General features: G+C 32.1%; 3 protein-coding genes and 1 long non-coding RNA gene across 6 annotated transcripts in view; 3 read left to right on the top strand and 1 right to left on the bottom strand.

The window, feature by feature from the left end:
• The window catches only part of LOC135837456 (lysosome membrane protein 2-like), a 65,963-nt gene extending 60,243 nt beyond the window's left edge, over positions 1–5,720 (top strand). For both annotated transcript variants that reach the window (XM_065352729.1, XM_065352730.1), the window contains 7 exons: positions 321–465; positions 553–762; positions 886–1,134; positions 1,258–1,399; positions 3,728–3,864; positions 3,977–4,108; positions 4,191–5,720. In XM_065352729.1, coding sequence (XP_065208801.1) covers positions 321–465; positions 553–762; positions 886–1,134; positions 1,258–1,399; positions 3,728–3,864; positions 3,977–4,108; positions 4,191–4,424 — 1,249 coding nt within the window. In that variant the 3' untranslated portion in view covers positions 4,425–5,720. The remainder of the gene's footprint in view (positions 1–320; positions 466–552; positions 763–885; positions 1,135–1,257; positions 1,400–3,727; positions 3,865–3,976; positions 4,109–4,190) is intronic.
• A 2,103-nt stretch (positions 5,721–7,823) lies between these two features.
• The window catches only part of MED18 (mediator complex subunit 18), a 32,703-nt gene continuing 16,631 nt past the window's right edge, over positions 7,824–23,895 (bottom strand). The window contains exons 1-6 of one of the 2 annotated variants that reach the window (XM_065352732.1): positions 9,953–10,413; positions 9,653–9,734; positions 9,372–9,582; positions 9,172–9,282; positions 8,923–9,092; positions 7,824–8,826 (exon numbers count right to left, since the gene is read on the bottom strand). In XM_065352732.1, coding sequence (XP_065208804.1) covers positions 8,632–8,826; positions 8,923–9,092; positions 9,172–9,282; positions 9,372–9,582; positions 9,653–9,667 — 702 coding nt within the window. In that variant the 5' untranslated portion in view covers positions 9,668–9,734; positions 9,953–10,413 and the 3' untranslated portion in view covers positions 7,824–8,631. Of the gene's footprint in view, positions 8,827–8,922; positions 9,093–9,171; positions 9,283–9,371; positions 9,583–9,652; positions 9,735–9,952; positions 10,414–23,895 lie in introns of those variants that run through there. The other variant, XM_065352733.1, reaches the window with a different exon arrangement.
• LOC135837459 (uncharacterized) lies at positions 9,670–10,348 on the top strand. Its single transcript, XR_010557197.1, has 2 exons — positions 9,670–9,806; positions 9,885–10,348. It is a non-coding gene; the product is annotated as an uncharacterized LOC135837459 (long non-coding RNA).
• LOC135837457 (uncharacterized) lies at positions 10,963–18,300 on the top strand. The gene is made up of 6 exons (XM_065352731.1): positions 10,963–11,247; positions 11,721–11,984; positions 12,054–12,229; positions 12,304–12,433; positions 12,521–12,664; positions 12,742–18,300. Exons 1-6 carry the CDS (start codon positions 11,190–11,192, stop codon positions 12,915–12,917), a joined length of 948 nt encoding a protein of 315 aa, XP_065208803.1. The 5' UTR covers positions 10,963–11,189; the 3' UTR covers positions 12,918–18,300.

Below are 23,895 nucleotides of genomic sequence, written 5' to 3'. Positions count from 1 at the left end.
ATACGATGAATTTAACTGATCGATTGACCTTTGCATGAGTTCGATTCATTGTAATGAATGTCTGCGTGCTCAGCTGCCCACTACTGATTTTGTACCTAGTTCTGTACTTCGTAAGATGGGTTGAAAAAAAATTCCCTCAATCTGTACGATAACCGATGACCTATATGAAATAATACTCTGATTTGCTTCAAAGAGAGCTTGTAGTATGTAGTTGTATGTCCTGAAAAAAATAATGCAAAACTTGCGTTTATTTGTACCACTTTTTGTTATTTTTTTTTATTCTTTTTTATAACGGTTTTGTTTTGTTTTTCTGATTTCAGAGAAGAAATTGAGAGGACGAATATTGTATTTTTAAATAATGGCACCTCGTTGAGTTATAATGAAAGAAGAATACATACTTTTGACGTAGAGGCTTCCAAAGGGTCGCTGAATGATACAGTTTATGTGCCAAATGTGTTGATTCTTGTAAGTTGATGAATTTAGTTAGATGCCAGTAGATATTCATTTTCGAGTATTTGGTATGTATTTATAATTGCTTCCTTGATTTTTCAGAGTTTATATAAAGCGGTGAGAGATTCCTTACGTATCATCAGAACGCCTTCGTATATGTTGGTAAAAGATGCCGAAGTTATAAAAAAAGTCAACGTGAGCGATTACTTGTTCGGATACGAAGATGGCACATTCTCAGTGATCACCGGATTAAAATCATTCTTCAGTTCAAGCCCGAAAAAAATTCCCAAAAGATTCGGAGTTCTAATGAAAGTAAGTTTCTAAAAATTTATTGCCAAGACTCGATGAAATTCGAACTTACTTCGTAATAACAATAAGACGTAATGTTTTGAAAATTCCTAATGTAATGTGTGTGTTTCTTTTCGATTTCTTTAGAGAACTGGTTTGTCCAACGATACCATTGTGATTCGTACCGGAGATGGTGCACTCGATGAGATGGGACAAGTAACGGAGATCAATAATATCACTGATTTCGAAGCTTGGAAATCAGCCTCGTGTGATCTAGTCAGTGGAAGCGATGGATTATTTTTCAAGAGATCCGCCGTCCAGAACCACAGAGATGTTCAGCTCTTCCATAAAGATTCCTGTCGAACGTTACCGTTAACTTATGAATCGACCGTCGATGTGAGTTTGAGTTTTTTTAATTTTCTTTTCAAATTGTCGTAGAGGGGTTATCAAATTATTATTGCTTTTGCAAAAAAAAATATTATTGTTTCAATGTTTAGTGATTATTTTTTTTATTTGAAGGTCGGATCTGGAATTATGGCGAATCGTTACAAGCTACGTTCAGATATATTCGATTATTCGCGTCGAGAAAACAGCTGTTTCTGTAATATTTCCAAATCATGTGAACGTGTTGGAGTCTTGGACATTAGCACTTGTTCTGCTGGTGAGTTTATTCCTCGATATGAATTGAAACCATTAGTGATTCGAAGCCATGTTTAAAGCATATTTTCTCAGTTTGGATACTGAAAACTGCCTCTCATATTGAATCAATTCCATTTTAGCATCTTTCGGTTTTGCTCTGAATTTTTTCTGAAATTGGGCTACCTTTTCCCGTTTTCTCGTAATCTCGCTCAATCTTCTTCAGAAGGTGAATGGACAAGCTCTGTCACATCATTTTTTCAATTCAAAGTATTTGGATTTTTTTTTTGAGAAGATTATTTAAAATTATCAATTTTTCACAAAAATGAAACATTTTTTTCATCAAAAATAAAACTGTTTCATTGGTTTTCTGGTTTTAAAAAAAAGCTTGGAGGCTCTAAATTGCGAGAAAGTATATTTAAATTGATCAAATCATTTCATTATTAAAATTGTTTGAATAAAATACATAAAATGAAATGAATTGAATTGAGTAGTAGGTAAATTGAAAGTGAATTGGATCTGAAAAAATTACACTGAATTGAAAGATGTAAAATGTAAAAAAAAAATCAAACAAATAGGAAGAAAAACTTTTTAAAAAAAATGAAAATGAAATATGAATTAGATTATTTCAATTGAAAATAAGGGAAAGTGAATAAAAAGATATAAAATAAAAAATAAATTAAATGAATTTAACTAAAAATGAATAAAATCAAATTTCAAAATGAATAAAACTAACTTGAAAATGAATTGAAATACAAAATTGAGTAAAAATAGAAATAGTCTAAATCTGTTTTGAAAAATTTGAAATAAATAAAAAGATGTAGGTTGATAAAATTGAACTAAATCAAATGCAAAATCAAGACATCATGAGCTAAAAATGAATTGAAATAGATAGAATCAAACATTCAAACTCGAATGAAAATTTACCATCAAATTAAATTGAATTGAAATGAATACACAAAAAAATGATTTCAAATCAAAATATAAAATCAAAACATTGAAGTATTGAAATGAAACAAAATAGGTACCTAATTTAACTCGAAATTAAATCGAATTGAGCTAAAAATAAATTAAATTGATTGAAAATGAATCGAATTCGAAGTAAATCTGATTAAATTAAATTTAAATGAATTGAGGAATTGAATTATAATTAAAATAAATGAAATCAACTCTAACTGAGCATAAATTAAAATAAATTTAATGAAAATCAAGTGAGAATAAATAATTGAATTAAAATAAATGAAATAAAATTAACAAAATCAACTAGAACTAATAATAAATCAAATATACAAAACTAAATCGAGTTTAATTAAATTAAATTAGAAACGAAAAAAAATTGAAATAGATGAAATGAAGTACATATGTTGAAAATGAATGAAATTGATTATTGTATTTAATTAAATTTAAAATTGAATTGGAAATTGTCAAATTAAAAACAAATTCACATAAAAAATGAAAACATTTCTTGAACATTATTTTTCATTTTTTTTTCAATAATAAATTGAAAGTTATGAGGCGGTTTTTTTTTATATCAAAATGAATTGACTTTGGAATGAAAAAGTTGAATTGAAACTAAATAATAAATAATCGGAATAAACCATGAATAAACTAAATAAACAAGAGCTACAAATTAATTGAGTGGAATTGAAATAAAATAAGTTGAATTAAATTACATAAATCAGAATAAAAGAAATTGAAAGTTTAAATGCGAATTAGATGCCCAAATTAAAATGGATAAAATAAAATCAAAATTATTTCATTAAAAATTAATTGAATTGAATTAAATAAATAGTAGAATTGGTTCAAAATTAACAAATCAACCTGAACTAAAAATAAATTTAATTAAATTGAAAATAAAAATAATTTGAATGGAAATGAATAAAGTTGAATCAGATTTTGAAAAATAATGAAAATTGATGAAAACAAATGGAATGAAATGAAATTGTTTTTAAAATAAATTAAAATAATTATAAGTAATCGGGTTCAATAATAAAATTTAAAAAAAAAACTGAAAAATAAATTATGAAGTGGAGCTGAATTGGTATAAAATTACACCAAATATGTATGTATTAAAATCAATCTGATTATGAATTGATTTATACTGAAATTAATCAAACTAAAATTACTTACGCGAAATTTTTTGCACAGACCTCCCCTCCCCTCTCCTCTTTTCCAAATAAAAAAAACCTATCCATGTCAAAACTTTCGGGTAAAACTGAAAGACTTGAATCTTTTCGATGAATTGATGATAATTAAAAATCCTAGGGTAGCAAAATAGCCATCCCCTCCCCTTCTAGGTCAATTTATCAACCAAAATTTGCTCATTCGTGGGGTATTTTTCTTTCTGTTTCAGTATCCGAAGCTCCGATGGTAATATCTCGTCCTCATTTCCTGGATTCAAACGCTAATTTGGACGAAAACAACGAACCAATCATCGAAGGTTTCGAACCAGATATCGCCAAACACGATTTCAGGATCGATATATTCCCTGTAAGTATAGATAAAATAATAAAATAGAAAATCATTCTAAAATATTCATTTTAGATAAATGTTTTTTTGAAATAGAGTATTTTCAACTTCTTATTTCTTTCTTTTTTTTCAGCCAATTGGTTTGACTGTGAGAACGCTGATGAGAATGCAACTCAATATCATGGTTAATAATCCAGAAAATGATGCTGAAGGTTTAAGACCGTTCAATGATAAGACTATATTACCCATTGTATGGGTTGAGATGGTAAATTAAATCTCAAATTAGTCAATTAAAATTTTTTTTTTAATGAAAAAAATTAATAATCTTATTTATTTTATTTTTTTAGAATTCCGGTGAAGTTCCTGAGAAAATGTTCTCCTTACTGTACCATTTAACTTACACGATGCGTTGGGCGGAATTAGCATTGAAATTGATCTTCGTTGTGTTCACCTTTTTAATGGCATTCTTGCTGTTTAAAATCTCCTTCGTGAAATCATCGACTAAAAAAGACTTCGTTCTGATATCGAAGAAACGAAAATCCAATGGTAATATGATAAATAGCGTCTATGTTCCCAGCTGAAAGATGTAAAAAATCAATGAAATGAAAAAGACTGCTCCTATACCGCCATTTATTTTCATTTTTATTTCGTTTTAAAATAAAATGAGCGGTTTATTTAATTAATTTTCTTTTTTAAAAACTCGTTCTTCTTTTACTTGTTTTTGCCTTGTTGTTTTTGTTTCTTTTTTTTTTAAAAAACGAATCCTTTTAATGTTTTTTTACTTAAGTAGTCTTCTAGGAATTCGTAATCGCGACGATTCTCTCTATTTTACGATAAGAATTTTCTCTCTCGTAATGTATTATAAATATTATTTTGTTCGTATAAATACGTATTTTTAGTACAGCGTTGCCAATTTGAAGAGGCATTTGTGATTTAGTCTCTTGCCATTGCTCGTATGATAAAAAGAAGAGAAAATTTTACTCGTTTATTTGTCCTCAACTTCCTAGTTTTTTTTAAATGAATAAATTTATATTTATTTTTTACGAAAAAATACCTACCATTGTCGATTTGTGTGTAGAAATGTCCTCAGAATTTTGCCCTTTTACAGAATTTAATTTAAAATTTGTGATGTAAAGTATTAGATTAAGTTCCACGTGTGTCCTACGCCAGTCGCCTTGTATATTTTTTTTTTTATCGAAAGGTTGCCATATATGATAAGATTTTTTTGTATTAGAAATTAAGTAACCTCATGAGTACTTAGTTACCAAGAGAAAAAATTTCATTGAGAATACTTGCGATATTTTATAATTATGTTCCCTTTTGTGTGTATTTCTTTTCTTCCTTGCTTTACATAATCGAAAAATGCCGAATCATGGAAGACTGTTTAGTATGTAGGAAGTGATCACACACGTCATCTTAATATTATGCACGTGAATATTACTCATTCACATCACCTCTCTGAAAAAATATCGTAGTAATCATTTTTTTTTTTTTTTTTAGTTTTAATGTGGAAATAATCAAATTAGTTTTAGGGTTATTTTTCTTCCTTTTTAGAGTCGTTTGTGTTGTTTTTTTTTTTTTTTGCGAAACGTATTTTGTATTTTTTAGTCCGTGTAATTTTATTGCTTGTTTCATTTCGTGATGATTTTTTTCGTTCTTTTTTAAATAGTTTTTAATGTTTTTTGTCAATTCCATTTGAGTAATTGTTACTCTGTTTTGTGTGAGTGTGTGTAGATATTTTAAAAACATTTTTTTCCTGACCTCGATGGTACATTGTGTTTACTTACATGTGTATCAGAATCACATTTTAGTCATCAATTTTTAATTCAAATGTACTATTTATTTGTAAATACGCGAAATAAAATTGTGCTGCGAGATTTTTGACTTAATTTTTTTAATGGTAATTTTTTTGTTTTTGCGGAAAAGTTGAACTTTTAGGGGTATAAGTGTAATTTTGATACCTCACACTACTTCGAAGCAGATTTTCAAAATTTGGACCCTCCCTTTTCAAGAGACTCTTTGGGCTGGGAACTAAAATTTTATCAAATTCGTATTTAGGAGATCCAATAACATCTATTTCGATACCTCATACGACTTTGAAGCACATTTCCATAATTGGGACCCTCGGCTCCTCTGCAAGAGGCCCTTTGGGTCTGGAACCAAAAAATATCGAAATTCGTTTTCAGTAGGCTCAAAAACATTCATGTCGGTAGTCGATACCTCACACGATATTGGAAGTTCTATTTCAAAATTTGGACCCTCCCCCTCAAACGCCCCTCAGGGTCTGTCTAAGGCCAAAATGATATCAGATTCGTACTCAGGAGGTTCAAAAACCCATATTCCAATACCTCGTACGACCCATATGTTCATTTCAAAATTTGGACCCTCTCCCTCAAACGCCCCTCAGGGTCTAAGACTAAAATTATATCAAATTCATACTCAGGAGGTTCAAAAACCCATATTTCAATGCCTCGCGTGACCCTTATACTAATTTTCAGAATTTGGCCCCTCTCCACTGAAAGACCCTTAGGGTATGGGGCCATAATAATATCAAATTCGTACTCAGTGGGTTCAAAAACATGTACTTGGACGGTTGGACCCCTCACACGACAAAAAAGCTCATTTTCAAAGTTTTACACTCTTTATGATGAAGCTTTTTACAAAAAAGTTGAGCTTTCGGGTGTTGAAGTGCAATCTCGAATGAAATAAATGAGATTTTCGTAATCAGCGATGCCTAATTAGTAATAATCGACCCTTCGTACGACCTATTAGCTTTTAATTAAAGCAAAAAAGCTCAATTTTTGAATCTTGACTGTGGCGCCATCTGTAATGTAAAAAGTAAACCAACTGCTTTAAAAAGAGAACAAATTTTGGAAAAAAGATGCAGCGCTTCGGGCGGCAGAAAATGGAACCTCTTTTGTTATCCTGATTTACATATGGAAAAAGAAATAAGAACTACCTTTTTCTGGCCTCTGGGATTACAAAAGAACTTCTCGTTTTCACCGCCTGAAGCGCTGCATCATAAATTTTGAAATTTCGGACTCATTTTGTGAGCTTTAGGGAGCGTTTTACGATGTACGAACTGAGGTGCGGGGGGTTTCTAACACGGGGAATCCATTTCTGAAGTTGGTTTTGCGAAAAAGCTCAAAGTTTCTTAGATAATGAAGCTTTTTACAAAAAAGTTGAGCTTTCAGGTGTAAAAGTGCAACGTCGCGTGAAATAAATGCACTTGACGTGATCAGCGACCCTCAATTAGTAATAATCGACCCTTCGTACACCCTATTAGCTTTTAATTAAGCTAAAAAGCTCAATTTTCAAAAGTTAATAATTGCCTCTTAAAATTTAAGGTATGCAACCCAAACTACACGCCAAACTGACTCATTTGGCTGATTTTTGATGCAAAAATTGTACCTATTTCACTAGGAGAATATAGGATATTAGGAGGTTCTATACTCCTAATACTTGAACTTTCGAATTTATTTTGTTAGCTTTAGGAAGCTTTTTAGATTGTACGAACTTTCGTTTAAGAGGTTTTTCAACACGCAGAATCCATTTCCGGTGTTAGTTCTGCCAAAAAGCTCAAAGTTTCTTAGATAATGGAGATTTTTTACAGAAAAATTGAACTTTCAGGTGTAAAAGTTCAACATGGAGTAAAATTAACGAGCTTTACGTGATCAGAGACCCTTAATTAGTAACAATGCTAATAATAGATTCCTCGAACGCTGAATTAGCTTTTCGTTTAGGCAAAAAGCTCAATTTTTTTTTAGTTATTTTCAAGATTGTTAATGCACTTTAGTGTTTCATTTTAGTAATAAAATTTGAGCGTAGTGTATTCGTGCAAAGAAAATTTTTTCAAAAAATCTCCAGAAGTATGGTGTTTTTTATTGTTTTGTTTCTTATATTATTACGTAGTTCCTTTTCAATTTAACGAAAATTTTAATGAATCATAAGGAAAAAAACAAAAAAAAAAAACAAATAAATAAGAAAATTTACAAAACCATTTTTTTGATAAATACATAAAAATAGAATTATCTATGATACATAGACATACATACAGCCAACAACTGGAAGTTCAGTCACACTGGCAAAAGTGCTCTAAAACGAAATCGAATTTGATAAGAATTTTTGTAACTCAACAAATTCAAAGAATCGTACCTAATCAAAGTTTGTCCTCAAAATTTTTCAAAAATTTTCAGAAAACACTTTCGTCGAAATATTTGAATTTTTAGCAAAGTTTCAACACATTTTGATACGAGACATGACATTTTTTCAATACAAATTCCAAAAATCGTGATCCAATTTCTGTTTTGGTTTTGGCCTGTTGCATGGAATTTTTTTCAAAAATCTCAAAAACTCGCGATTAACAAAATTTCTTAAAAATGCTCAAAAAACATCAATGTTGAAATATTTGGATTCTTCGCAAAATGTTGATCCATTTTTATAAGTCACATGGCACTTTTCAAAAATCACTAAGATCATGGCCCAAAACTGGGATCAAAATTCTTTTTAAAAAACGTCCAAAAACCCATTTTCATCCAAATATTTAAATGTTTCACGAAATTTTGATTCATTCTGCTACGTTGTTGCAAGTTTACAACTACGAGAACCCAAAACACATTTTTCGTGCATTTCAGACTTTCATTTATGAGAAGCCAAACTGATTTTTTCAAATCGAAAAAATGCCAACCAACAGAACACGTTTTGCCAGTAGGACTGTAGACTACATAAGAAATCAAATCAAATTAATATTTTACTCGCCAAAATTGGAGACTCGAAAAACAAATCATTTCAAGACATAACCGACTGAGGCAATCGTTTGTAATCGATTTTATCCAAAAGCACTAAAGGCTTGAGTTGTTCAGCAAAAGCTTTCATATCTTCTCCAATCGCATCCTGGCCACTGGGAGCTAAAACGCTCATTTCAACTAGGTACGATGGGGTAATCGGTTCTTCGTGGGGTTTATTTTGTCCTTGATTGGATATCTAGAAAAAAAAAAACAATACACCATTGTAAATATATAACAGTTTTACCGAAAAATGAAATTGAATTCAACGTTCGTTCAACTAATTAGTAATTACCTTGAATATTTTGGAAACCGTTATCTTCATTCTACCTTTACGAAACATATATCCTCGAGCAGCGTACTCGAATTCTAATCTAGCGCCGAGCTCCGTAAGATATTCCAAAATGGATGGAGTTACAGCAACATCTATACTACTTCGAACTATCGTTGGTCTACTTTTATCACCTGTATAAATAAATATTCTTAGAATTAATCAAAAATACACGAGAAAACATATTATTCGTGAATGGTACGATGGACGAACCGGTGCCTAATTCTGGTTCTCCGATGTATCGCAGCTGGTAAGGCATTTCTTGAGACATGGGATACTCCATGGCACGTCTTACACGTAAAAACATCGGATTACTGTTCCCTCCTATAATCATTGTATACAAAAACGCAAGAGAATTAATACATAATATCCGAGTAAAACCAATCATTCATTTATACTATAAAAAGACGTACTTAAACTGAAACACATCTCCATATCGTAAAACGATTCCGGTCCAGTATCGACATTATCACATAATCCACGTAATCTGTGCAGTAATGTTTCTACAGATCCATCCAAAACACTGCCTTGCAACAGGTATTCTTTATTTGGAACAATATTACTTTTCAGCGCCGTTGATAAGCTATCCATTGTCGTACTAACCGTTTGGTTAAGTATCCATTCCTAGAAACAATAAATTAGGTAGTTAAGCAAACTTGTTCGAATACAATTAGCGAATAATTTGGCAAATTACCTTGTTCGATTCCATTTCGAATATGTATCTTGGGAAGAACTACGTTTAGTGTGAGAACTTCGGTCAGAAGAAGAGTAACGTTCTGAAACAAACATCAAATTGATACTATTATTTTAGTGTGTTCAGTATAAGTCATGGCGAGATTCAGTTCAATGTAAGTATTCTAGAATGTGAATTTTTATGATATTAATGTAAAAGTGATTCTGTAAGCTAAGTCTATCTGTATTTTTAGATTCGTCTTCATTTCATTAATCGGTTTACTTTGGTGTAAAGTGATTGAAGATAACGAAAAATTGGTACCTTCAAATTCAACTGAACTTCCACCTTCGACTAGAGGTGCACCACGACCAAGGCTGTGGCTGATTAATGGGTGTATGTGTGTTTCTCCATATACTTGTTGGGGTATCAGGAACAGTTCTAGTGCAGCTGAACAAGGAATTAAACTAGTTTATTGTGATGGTGTACCTGGTACGGTCCTATGCTGCGGACCTCCTGAACTGGTGTTTTCAATTTCAAAAGAGCAAAAGGCAGAGGTAGAAAAGAAAGGTGAATTCAAAATTATGGGGCCATCATTCGGTTAACATTCCAAGAACTCGCGGTGTATGTATTCGATATATTTTTCAATGTAAGTACATGTCATAAAAATTAATCAAAAATAGCGAAAAATACACGAATAAAATGAAAAATCTAAGAAAATCCGGCTTTACAATTTTTTTCTTGTTTACAAACTTTTTTTTACCTTTGAACTTTGATAAGCGAAGAAAAGAAAGTTGCCTAGGCGTACGCCGGAATGTAGACAATGAAAACTAAAAAAAGTTGTGTTTTTTCGTCGTTGTAGGGCTTTAATTAGTTTTATTATGCAAATAATCTATTAAATAGTTGATTTGTATAATAATTAATCAAATAAATAATCATAACGTTCAAGTTAACATAACTTGTCGACAACTTTTAAATTAAAAAAAAAAAAAATTCGAATGATTGACGTATTGAGGAAACAAGCATTCAGATTCATTCCACAGGCACAGCATTTCGTTTTTATCTGTGAAATTTCTCATCAAAGAGCTTCTCAACTTTCGAATTATCCAGCGAAATTCAACGAACAAACGTTAATTACTTGGAAAAAGCTTCTAAAACCGAAAACAGACTCAAAATTAATCAAAAAAATGACAAACGAGCTCAAATTCCAAAAACCAGCACTACTAGTGCCATATGACCATAAACTAAACCATAAACACAAAAAAGCTCGATACAAAACACAAACAAACTTTCCAAGGACAAATTCGACCAATCAGAATAGAAGCTTTCGTTTATTGTGCTTTTACTGCTTTTACGATAATCCCCAAACTTTCAAATGAGAGTTTATTGTTTGATAGGGTGTTGTGCTTATTTCCCCAATGGTCAGGTGTAATAATTCACGTTCGACACCTTAGAAAATTGCTCAATTATTAATTTGTCATCGCATTATGAAGATTTCCACTCGAATGGATCCTCAAGTTGATTGAATTTTATCGAAATGAAAGTTGTGCTCGCGTGAATAATGATATATTTAAAACTTTTAGCGAAATGTGTTTTATTGCTGAATATTTTCATTAAAGGTAAGTCAACTACACTTCACCTTAGCTAATTATTTCCGGTTACTTTTAGCCCGATGTTTAAATTGCACTAGAAATCGAACGATCGATGAATTCGAGTAACTTGGAAAATGGTCCTGGTAAATTTTAGATTTTTTTATTATTGTTTATACACGTGAGACGAATTACTTGTCGCCTTAGGCTATCAATCAAAATAAATAGAAATTCTTACCCAATTGTTACGAACTGAGGGTGCCTAATTTTGGTAATTTTTTCCTAATTTGTCATACTCGTTAAAACACCATTCATCGAGTTGATTAGAACCTATTCGAGTTCCATAGGAGGATTTAGAATTGAATATATCGCATGACCTGACTCAATTAGATTTCAAGTTCATATCATCCTAACCATAAATGCCCTAAAAATGTTCCTACGTTATGTGAAAATCGATTCATAACTGTAATAAATATTTTTGTTGTTTTTTTTTTCTGTTGCAGTTAAATGTGTTGAAAAACGAGAACCGCCTTCGAAGACAGAAGTAATCGCGAATTTCAAGACTAATTTAACACTGCCTTGTGAATCTGCAGCTCGTGAAGAAGGAGATATCGTCAGATGGGTCCGAAAGGGTAAAAATAGTTGGAGTGTTTTAGACAATGGCGATTTGTTCTTAGTCAATTTGGAGAAAAATGATTCCGGAGAATATATGTGTTTAGAACAAGACAACGATGAAATTTTATCCACTTATGTGGTCCACGTGAAAAGTGCGTGTTGTTTTCGCCTCATTTATTGTATCAATTTATTGGATATTGAGATGTATGTGTGTTCTATAGCTCCTCCTGCTGCCTTGGAGAATGTTACGGTGATACCCAGGACTGTTTTGGCTGTTTTGCGATGGCATGTGAGAGACGATGGAGGGTATTCGATTAAGAATATAACTATACGTTATAAATTGGCGGATAGCGATGACGAATGGCATATCAATCCTCATTACATATCTTCGACTGCGGTTTGTTGCATTCTTCGTACTGTATTCGGACTATACAGAACCATGATGATGAATATCGATATGTTTGTTTACAGACTCAGACGGATATTTATAAGCTGAACCCAAATTCGACTTATATGTTCCAAATATGGGCCTCGAATGAACTCGGTGCTGGCGAAATTACCACAGTTTTGGCCAAAACAAGACACGATATACAAGAAATAGGTTAGAAATACCCCCTTACGAGTATCTGGAAATAAATCTCAAATTTTTGAAAATAGATCACTCAAAATACTCGTTCAAATGTTACAGAACTAGCCCGACACTTACTCGACGGTGCTGAAACTTTCGACACCAGAGCTTGGCTAGCTGCGGTGGCTATCGTAATGACAACCTTGCTAATTCTCACCATAGGCACGTGCTGCGTATTATATCGAGATAGTCACGCCGCATTTTGTAAGTTCACCATCATATCTACCCTCGTACAGTTGGTTTCCAGAGCGTTGAAAATTATCGATAACTTTTAATTACAGATCATAACGAAGAATACGATCCAGAACGAATAGAACTAATGCCAAATGTGATCACTAATCCAGGCTACTACGAAGAATTCGTTCCAGCCAAGTATTGTAACGAATCGCCCGATGACGAGGACGAATTCACATCGTATTTCGCCAGCAGAACCGGTGCCCGAGCTGTACGAGTCTGATGCCTTTTCCACTCCTACACATCTCTCTTCCTTTATCCCTAAATTGGCAGAATGCATAAGCAATTCTCGAGGGAGACACAACTTTCGAGCTAAAATGCGATGACAATAAGAATACATAATGCATTCTAAACACCAGTTGTACCTACAATTTACGGCATTTCCAAGAGATTAATACTCCCATTACTCCCCCTGTCCCATCCTTTTCTTTTTCTTTTTTTTTTTTTTAGTAAAAATGATCTAACATAATTTCTAGTCATATTAACGTGTTAAGTTGAATTTATCTTTTTATATGTGTATATTTTTATATAACATCACGACGATACGAGGATACTCCGGTGGAGATACCATTTCAGCTGTAACTAAGCTTGTAATATTTTTGATCGTTTTATTGATCTTTTTATTCTTTGATTTGCGCATTGTGATAGCTTGTTTTTTAACGATTTTATTTTCGCCTTTGTGTGTGTTGTGTGTGGTGTTTACTTCTTCTTCTTCTCCTCTCTTTTTCAACTATATTCTCTCAATATTACCTTTATAATAATTACTACCTAGTCTGAGCTAATGACGTGAAAATTAATTGTTGCAACGAAACATGCCGATTTATAAGGCGTTTACGAGTATTTTTTTTTAATATTTAAATGGTGCTTTTAGTCTACAGTCGAATCCGCAAAAAGTGTCTAGCTGGCTTTGTTTTTCGTGATCCTAAAAATTCAGTTGGCATTTTGTAGATATGGATTAAAAATGGCAGAAGAGACGTATTTTGAATGGAGGCTGACAACCCCAAATTTTTCAAAATGATTCCGGCCCAGAAATTTTTTTATTAGATACTAGACACTTTCCTCAATCCGAGTATGTTTACTTCAGCTCGTCCAATGTCGAGCAAATTTTTGAAAAATTTTGAGTTCAAAATTGTGTTATGATTTTCAGAATTTTTGAAAAAAGTATAATGCAACCAATCAAAATGAATTAAAACTTGGAGAATCAAATATTTACATTGAAGCTTTTTTGGATTAGTTTTGAGAAACTTCGAGCTTAATTAGATTATGATTTTCGAAAATTTTTGAAAGAAGAGTCATGTGACTTGTCAAAATGGGTGAAATTAGTTCTGGTACTGAGTTTCTGAAATTTGAAATTTTCAAGAGATAATGGAAATATAATATTATTATCGGATAACGATACTGGATTTTCTCTTTGAGTTATTGCATGAAAAATCACTCAAAAATGTTTAAAACCATGATCAATTCAGAGTTAAAAATTCTTCAAAACTGCTCCAAGAAAGTTTTGACGTAAATTTTTGATACCTATTTTGTCGAAATTTTAACAAACTTTGATCAGTTGCATCATACGTACCTTTTTCAAAAATTCTGAAAATCATGACCCAATTTTGACCTCAAAATTCTTCAAAAATCCTCAAAATACATTTTCAACGAAATATTTGAATTTTTTGTTAAATTTTGACACACTTTTTGATTGGTTGCAAGAAAATCCTCAAAATCATGACTCAATTTTGAAAATAGAATCGTCTAGAAATCTTATTTGAATTTCTTGTAAACTTTCATCGTAATTTGGAATTGGTTACGAATATTTTTAAATCCCAAAAATCATGATTTAATTTTGAGCTCAAAATTCTTCAAAAATACATTTTTTATTGAAATACTTGAATTTCTCACAAAAATTTAACCCGTTTTGAGTGATCGCATGATTTTTTTTCAAAAATTTTATAATCATGATCCAATTTTGAGCTTGAATTTTTTCAAAAATCTTTCAAATACATTTCCATAGAAATATTTGAATTTATCGTAAAATTTTGACCCATTTTGATTGGTCGAATGATATTTTCTAAATACCGAAAATTATAATCCAGTTTTGGGCTCAAAATTTTTCAAAACTCCTCAAAATACATTTTCATCAAAGCATTTGGATTTCTTGCATAATTTTAATCCATTTTGATAGGTCACGTGACATTTTTTTTACAATTATCAAATTGTTCATGACCCAATTTGGGGCTCAAAATTCTTCAAGAATCCCCAAAATAAATTTTCATCGAAGTATTTGGATTTCTTGCATAATTTTAATCCATTTTGATAGGTCACATGATATGTTTATAGAATTCCCAAATTATTCATAACTCAATTTGAGGCTCAAAATTCTTCAAGAATCCCCAAAATACATTTTCATCAAAGTATTTGGATTTATTGCATAATTTTAATCCATTTTGATAGGTCACATGATATTTTTTTTACAATTACCAAATTATTCATGACCCAATTTGAGGCTCAAAATTTTTCAAAAATCCTCAAAATACATTTTCATCAAAGTATTTGGATTTCTTGCATAATTTTAATCCATTTTGATAGGTCACATGACATTTTTATTACAATTATCAAATTGTTCATGACCCAATTTGGGGCTCAAAATTCTTCAAAAATCCCCAAAATACATTTTCATCAAAGTATTTGGATTTCTTGCAAAATTTTAATCCATTTTGATAGGTCACATGACATTTTTTTTACAATTATCAAATTGTTCATAACCCAATTTGGGGCTCAAAATTCTTCAAGAATCCCCCAAATACATTTTCATCAAAGTATTTGGATTTCTTGCAAAATTTTAATCCATTTTGATAGGTCACATGACATTTTTTTTACAATTATCAAATTGTTCATGACCCAATTTGGGGCTCAAAATTCTTCAAGAATCCCCAAAATACATTTTCATCGAAGTATTTGGATTTCTTGCATAATTTTAATCCAATTTTGATAGGTCACATGATATGTTTATAGAATTCCCAAATTATTCATGACCCAATTTGAGGCTCACAATTTTTCAAAAATCCTCAAAATACATTTTCATCAAAGTATTTGGATTTTTTGCATAATTTTAATCCATTTTGATAGGTTACGTGATATTTTTTTTACAATTACCAAATTATTCATGACCCAATGTGGGCCTCAAAATTCTTCAAAAATCCCCAAAATACATTTTCATCAAAGTATTTGGATTTCTTGCATAATTTTAATCCATTTTGATAGGTCACTTGATATGATTTTACAATTTCCAAATTATTCATAACCCAATTTGAGGCTCAAAATTCTTCAAAAATCTTCAAAATAAATTTTCGTCGAAACATTTGAATTTCTCGTATAATTTTAACCCATTTTGATTGGTTGCATAATTTTTCAAAAATCTCAAAATCATGATTCGAGTGGATTTGAATTTCATGCGGCATTATTTAACCTATTTTGATTATTTTCAAATTATTTTTTCAAAAATTCCAAAAATCATGACCCAATTTTGGGCTTCAAGTTTTTTAAAAACTCTTAGAATTCAACTCATTTTGGAAGGTTTCAAGGTCAATCTTTGAAAATCCAAAATACATCTCTGCGAAATGCCAACAGAATTAAAAATTGAGTCAAATTCGATTTCTGCAGCAATTTTTGTCAGTTGGACTGTGGACTATTTTGTTTTTCAGTCGGATTTTCTAGTTAAAAAAAATGCCCTAATTTTAGAAAAACCAATAGAATAATCTATAAAGTCAATGACCTCGTACATGAGAGACTTCTCGAGTATCGTTTCCGCTCGTCTGATTTGTGTGGATCCTCATTCAACTTTCCGAAGCACCCCTTTCCCCTTTCTCCGGATTATTTAATTTTTCACCTTCGGGAAAATCCGACTGAACAGTCGTAGGTAACTCTACGACCCCTTTTTGTTTTTGTTTTTTCTACATTCGCATAATAGTGATGAAAACCATTATGAATGTGGTAATGTTACCGCGTGAATCTCGGTAGTATTTTTTTGAAAGCCGCAGATTTTATAATTTTTTTTCTATACATTCCGAAGAGCTTGTGAACGTTTAAGCGTAAATTCATGTTCATTTACTTGTAATATTTACAGGGTTGATTATTTTAATGATTTATACATAAGAAAACGTACGTATTTAAAAATTTCTGGAAGATGAAGGCGCGCTTGAGAATATACCGGAAAGATGCGGAAAATCAATTCTACATTATTACTATAGAAGAAATGAAGACTTGGAATCTGTGCGAAAGAAATTGGTTTTACCCTAAACACATTTGTACCGGTTTAAAAATGGCTGTTGTGAAACACTCATTGTTCCTATTAATAAGATGTACTACGTTACAGCTTGCTTATATAACCATACCTAATATTATGTACGAGCAGTATTGTAAATTTTACTTAATATTTATAGCTTATAGATACACGCGGATAAAATTTTTCCTTTTTGGCGAATTGAACGGCAACGAAGCTAACGAAGAATGTAAAGTTGACCCGAAAGACTCGTACATTTCGAGTACCTACTTTTCTTGAGAATAATAAACACCGTTGTGTTGAAAAAACCATGATCGGATTACCTCTTCGAACTCATCAAAGGTAGACCATGTAAACATCCTATGAGATCTCTTTGTATTCGACATAGCGTCATATTTGATGTAAAAAGTGCCACTTCAGCGTTTTTTATTTTCTCGGTGTAAGTTGATTTTCCAAGAATAGAATTCCCTCTACCCTTCACCATACTTCTTCGTTGCTCCGTTACCGCTAATTATTGCTAAATAAAGTAGGTAAGATACTTTATATAGGTATCTCGCATAACAGCGAACTACATACTTAATCTCAGAGGAAAGAAAAACTGAGAGATTTTCTTGGACTTGAGTTTTTTCAATTTTGAATTTTTATTGCTGTGCTGGCGCCCTATAAAATGGGTATATCATTATTAAAAATAAACCAGAATCAATCAGTGTCGTGTTTTGTATATTGGATAAAATGAAAACCCTTTGTACTTAATGTTTTTTTTTATATTTTAGTATTTTTTTTGTATTATTAACAATTTTTTTTTTTCAACAAAAATTATAATAAATGTACGAATACGACGACGACAAAGGTTGTGAATATTCTTAAGCTTCCTCATCAATGGTTCAAATTCACGCGCTATGTTTTACGATTACGACATTTTTTTGTATGTATTAATTATTTTGTAAATATTACGATAATGAAGGTGAGAGTTGGATACGATGGTGTATGTCCTATATACTTAATACGAATGGATACCGTAAGCCTTTAATTATTATTGCTACCTATACCATGGCGCACGCGAAGTTTATAATATATTTTTCAAAGGCTTAAATGAGAGTATAGGATAGGTTCACGAAAAACAACATGCGCTTGGACTTTCAAAAGATTGAATTTTTATTAGACATTCCACGTTTTAATCGTAGTAACGAGTGTTTTTTTTTTTTTTTAGATTTTGTTCGTTTGTTTTTATTTTTATTTTTTTTAAACGTACTACATGTATGTGTAAATGTTTGTGACTAGTGTATTTGTGTTTGTGTACTTTTTTAATCAAAATAAAACACTTTTAAGAATATAATGGAGTGTTTAAAAAAAAAAATTGTGTGAGATTGAAACTTTTGAAAATGTAATTCTTAGTCCCCTGGAAAAAAGATGTCCACTTTTTCAGAATGTAACCCTATGACGAGTAGAACTGACAGGCGGATTGGAAAAATCCTCTTTAGTGTCCAATTTTGGGCCCATTTTAAATTGCTAAAAATTCGTGCTTTTCACCAAAAACAGCGAGTCTTGCATTTTGCTTAAAATTGTCAAAATTCTCGGTTTTTTGCAAAACATTTAAAAAATATACTGTATATTTTTTCTCAAAAATTGCCCAAAAGTTTTCCCTATTGCTGAAAATTCTAGTTTTTTTCGCAGTAGAAAACTCACTTTTTTACGTAAAATTGCCATAAGTTGCAAAGTGAGAAGTGTCACTTTTCGAAAAAAAAATTGCGAAAAGATGTACTTACTTGTGTACTTAATTTCTTATTCTTAAAAATTGCTAATTTTTACTAAAATTTTCAAATTTTTGGTTCAAAATTTTTTCCCCCTAGAATCCTGGCTTAGGTAAGTTGCCAGAAATTGCCTAAAATCTCTTTTTGCCAATAATTCTCACAATGTTCTTCTTTTTGCTAAAATTGTCAAAATCCTGCTGTTTGCCGAAAATTGTAAAAAAAATCTTTGCTTTTTAAAAAAATTTCTAAAAAAAGTCGTTTTTTCAGAATGTTATATATAGATCTAGCGTTGTCTCCAATGTGGTATTCGCGAATTCACGAATCGCTTGGATCGCTGTTGTTATTGTCTGAAAAGGGGGAACTGGAGACTATTGACCAATCAGATTACAATTCACAACGCAAAAATTAATAATTTAGTGGCCAAAAATTTTTTTTCTTTACTCAAAGACATCAAACGACTCTTTTGCTGATATACAATTTTCTCATTTTTGTTTAAAATACGTTTGCAAATGAGTTCTGGTGTCATGAATTTTTTCAATTACTCAAATCCGAATCATTCAGTTGCAAATTTGAGTTGAAAAATATTCCACAATATAAAAATGTCTTATCACAATTTTGCACAGTTCCCCCTTTTCAGCATTTACGCAAAAATCCTCCAGATGTCAGCCACTTAGTGTGAATTCACGAATTGGTGAGAATGACTACTCTAAGGGGGAGTCTGATCCTAACCATTCACTAAATAATAGGGCAAAACGCCCTGACGTCACAAGGTGTATAAATGGTGGTATCTCTTGATTCCCCTTACATATTGTGGGCATGTTGCTAGTGATTGTTCTGTCCTCTTTGCATTTTGATATGCCAAAACTTTCAAACCATCTCGAGGATCCCATTATTTTATGGCTCTAAATTGTAGAGAAATTTGTTCCCTTTCCAACGGTAATAAATTTTTTGAAATCCTCAAAGGTCTTCCTTGAGAAAATTGACTTAAGGAGCAGAAAAATGCGGCAAAATTCAACTCATTGTTCTGGCAGCTTTGCACTTTGAGGCAACAGAACTTTTAAACCATCTCGAGGACCATATTATTTTATGGCTCTAAATTGTAGAGAAATTTGTGCCCTTTCCAACGGTAATAAATTTTTTGAAATCCTGAAAGGTCTTCCTTGAGAAAATTGACTTAACGAGCAGAAAAATGCGGCAAAATTCAACTCATTGTTCTGTCAGCTTTGCACTTTGAGGCAACAGAACTTTTAAACCATCTCGAGGACCCCATTATTTTATGGCTCTAAATTGTAGAGAAATTTGTGCCCTTTCCAACGGTAATAAATTTTTTGAAATCCTCAAAGGTCTTCCTTGAGAAAATTGACTTAAGGAGCAGAAAAATGCGGCAAAATTCAACTCATTGTTCTGGCAGCTTTGCACTTTGAGGCAACAGAACTTTTAAACCATCTCGAGGACCATATTATTTTATGACTCTAAATTGTAGAGAAATTTGTGCCCTTTCCAACGGTAATAAATTTTTTGAAATCCTGAAAGGTCTTCCTTGAGAAAATTGACTTAACGAGCAGAAAAATGCGGCAAAATTCAACTCATTGTTCTGTCAGCTTTGCACTTTGAGGCAACAGAACTTTTAAACCATCTCGAGGACCCCATTATTTTATGGCTCTAAATTGTATAGGATTTTGTCCTCTTTCCAACGGTACTAAATTTTTTGAAGTCCTCAAAAGTCTTTCTTGAGAAAATTGACTTAACGAGCTGAAATATGCAGCCAATTCAACATATTTTTCTATACACTTTGAACTTTGAGGCGACAGAACTTTTAAACCATCTCGAGGACCCCATTATTTTATGGCTCTAAATTGTAGAGGATTTTGTCCTCTTTCCAACGGTACTACAGATTTTGAAATCCGTGAAAGTCTTCCTTGAGAAAATTGACTTAACGAGCTGAAAAGTAGAAGTGAACAGCATTGTTTACAGCTATACTTGTAAGGTTTAGCCCACGAAACCAAAGGTGCAAGTATGCAACCTGAAATGCGCGTTTTGCCCTATACCACTGCTCATATTTTGATGGCCCTGAGAATATGAGTGGTGATCAATTCTAGTCTATATTACACAGAAATACATAATAAACCAGGGTTGTACATGTTTAAAACAAAAATGTTTTAAACATGTTTAAAACACGTTTAAAACAAGTGAAAAAAAACAGAACGATGTTTTAAACAAAAAAAGCCGTTTAAAACCTTGTTTTTTTTTGTTTTAAACGTGTTTTTTTTCAACTCCAATTTCCTAAAAAAAACACGTTTTTTTTAGCTTTTTGTTGAAAAAAGGTGAAATTGAACAAACTGTATTTTTGGAGACAAATTTTGTGTTTTGATTCCGATTTTTCAATATTTCTTGAGCTTTACAGCGTTTTTATGACGTCACATCTCAAAAATTGTTGACTGCTGAACCCAAAACAAATGAATTTGTGTTTAAAACACATTTTAAACGTGTTTAAAACGCGTTTTAAACACATAGTTTTAAACATGAGAAAAAAACTGTTTTAAAACAAAAAAAACGTTTTAAACAAAAAAAAACGTTTTTTTTTGTTTTTTTTCAAAAAAAACACGTTTTTGTACAACCCTGTAATAAACGAACATATCACATTTTATTATGTATAAAGTTTATTCAATAAAACCTTTCTCGTCATATTTACAGGCAACTTAACATATCATACATATGTCATGAATATTATAAATATAGTATGGTTAGATTGATATAATCAACATCAATAAGAATTATTAATATTAACTACAGAGGATTAAGGCAATGATATATGGCATTGAAACCAGGAGAATACCTACCTCAATAGGCATACCCCAGAAGCGAGGTTGGAGGTACTACACATTGGTAGGTTGTATGCCGAAGTATGCAATCTACAACACAAGTCTTCATAAATTAACTAGGATGTAATTCTAATTAATTTAGTGGAGGCACCACCATGTAAGTCTGTACTTACTGAATGCTGACCATCTCACCATGTCTTCCCTAAACGCCTACCCCAATAATAGTGGCGATACCATGGCTGCTGAATAATCACGAGGTTACCGATCATTGCGGCTATTAGAACTATATTATATTGCGAAAAGGTGAACGGAGCCAGATGCGATTAACGAATCGAATCTACATACCATTTAGCTAGCGATCAATGGAACAGATTAAACCCAAAGCGCGATTGGGGTACATCGATAAATACACTTTCGCCCACTACATCTAATTTTGATAGGTTTCTAGTCTACCTATACTGTCGCGAACCGTATAGGACTCAGTACTTGCTTCGACGATGTAATACCAAGCACTGAGTACTTGATGTCCTCTCTGATGTAATGTAATCCAGGACACCAAGTGAGAACCGCGGCAAAGTCCAGCTAGCTCAATGCCCTATGTCCTTGAGGTCACCTTCCCTACATAGCGGCATAATACAAAGAGAAATAGGGTAGGGATCAATGCACAGAGAATAGTAGTCCCCACGTTGGTAGAGGTTCTCCCTACTCTAGACATAAATACATCATAGCGACGGGATCACCCTCTTAAGGCATCATTCCATTAATGTCCACCTACAAGGTGAAGGCATATTCCACCATATCAAGAATATTTTTAATTTTTAATTTTTTTTAAAAAAGTGTCAAAATGTTTTGATTTTTTGTCAAAAACTATCAGAAAACCCTTCCTTTTGTTAAAATTGTCATTCTCGTTTTATTTTTCCAAGAATTGCATTTTTTGTTAGAAATTTCCAACAAACGAACATACAATAATTATTGGTAAAGTCGAAATTTCAAATACCAAATGTACTAAAAATAATGAAAAAATTGAAACTTTGAGAAATAGTCTTTACTACTCAAGTCTGCCTTCGTGCCTTGCGTGACCCGGTGACCCCGTGAAAGGGATTATTCCTCAGCAGGTTTGCAATGCCTTCTCTCCACCTAAACCTTAGTGCTTTTTCTAGTAGGTAGACATCTACCTATTAAGATTTAAATGTTCAGGATTTACTGGGTTGAGGGAGGTTGAGGGAGAATGAAATAGTTTTCATGCTTTTCAAATTCAAAAGATTTTTGTGTTTTGACATTATTACATAAAGTTTGCAGCCATCTATTCTGGTCTGAGGATGAGGCCCGATCAATCCGTATTTTGTCATTTTCATATGGTACAAGGATCCAATCAGTTATTGTTCCAAAACGATCCTTATGATCTTTAACTAAAATGCCAACCAAGTTGATAACATTAGCTTTGGGTTCATCATCAAATTTTCTCTTGAAGTCAGGGTTTAAGCTGACGACGTATTTGAAAAGTTGAAAAATAGCTTCAAAAAGCTTCTTATCCAATCCGAACTTGACCTTGAAAACAAAATGCGACTCACCCTCCTTCTGCGCAAAAATTATTAAATCCAAATCTCCGGCATCTGCGACCTCTTCATTCAATACGATGCCTTCCTCGCACTTAAACTTTAACGTATTGAGCGTTTGAAAGATTTTGTTAGTTGCATTGAACTCTTTTTTATCATCGTCCACACAACTCTGAAGCGATGGACTGATAGTTGGAAAAGATTCAGCGTTATTCACCAAATCTACAAAGTTATCCATATTCGGTTCATCCAGCGAGTCTTGAAACAATTTTCTCAAAGGATCGTGGCGAAGCTCATCGTGTGGTTTGTTTCTAAGTTCTGCAGGAAGACTTCTCTCTATGCGACCTTCAACACCCATATTTGGGTAATGGAGATATATCTTTTGCGAACTCTTAAGGTATATTCTGATAGTCAAGTAACCTTCGTTGAGCATTAGGATATGTAAAGGGATCTGCAGCGTTTTGTCTGTAAAGAAGTATTTTTGATAGAGTTCAACTTTCCTTATGCAATAATATTTAAAGTGGGGAATTCCCTTCTGCTCATTTATCATCCGTTTTACAACATCTCGTTGAGCATTTACTTTGGGCGCAAAATCGTATATATTTAAGCTCCGCAAACAAGAACACACTGAACCTGAATCTATTAGTAATGTGTTTGAGGTGTTAGTGCTAAAGTGATAGCCTCCATATTCGTCGGTAATATTTTGTATTATGGTATCAATGTCTCTGCGATGTTTTTCTGCAAAAATTTCTAGATGAGCTTTGAAATTCGTCTTGACCTCATCTTTAGAAAATCCCATTAT

The sequence above is a fragment of the Planococcus citri genome, chromosome 2 (genome assembly GCF_950023065.1).
Source record: "Planococcus citri chromosome 2, ihPlaCitr1.1, whole genome shotgun sequence".
Classification (NCBI taxonomy): Eukaryota; Metazoa; Arthropoda; class Insecta; order Hemiptera; family Pseudococcidae; genus Planococcus; species Planococcus citri.
This window is presented reverse-complemented; position numbering and strand designations above follow the sequence as displayed.

Excerpts from the sequence above, each read along its gene's own strand:
- LOC135837457 (XM_065352731.1), top strand. The coding sequence starts at position 11,190 with ATGATATATTTAAAACTTTTAGCGAAATGTGTTTTATTGCTGAATATT. Across the intron at positions 11,985-12,053 it reads TTATGTGGTCCACGTGAAAA|CTCCTCCTGCTGCCTTGGAG; the intron begins GTGCGTGTTGTT and ends TGTGTTCTATAG. Across the intron at positions 12,230-12,303 it reads ATTACATATCTTCGACTGCG|ACTCAGACGGATATTTATAA; the intron begins GTTTGTTGCATT and ends GTTTGTTTACAG.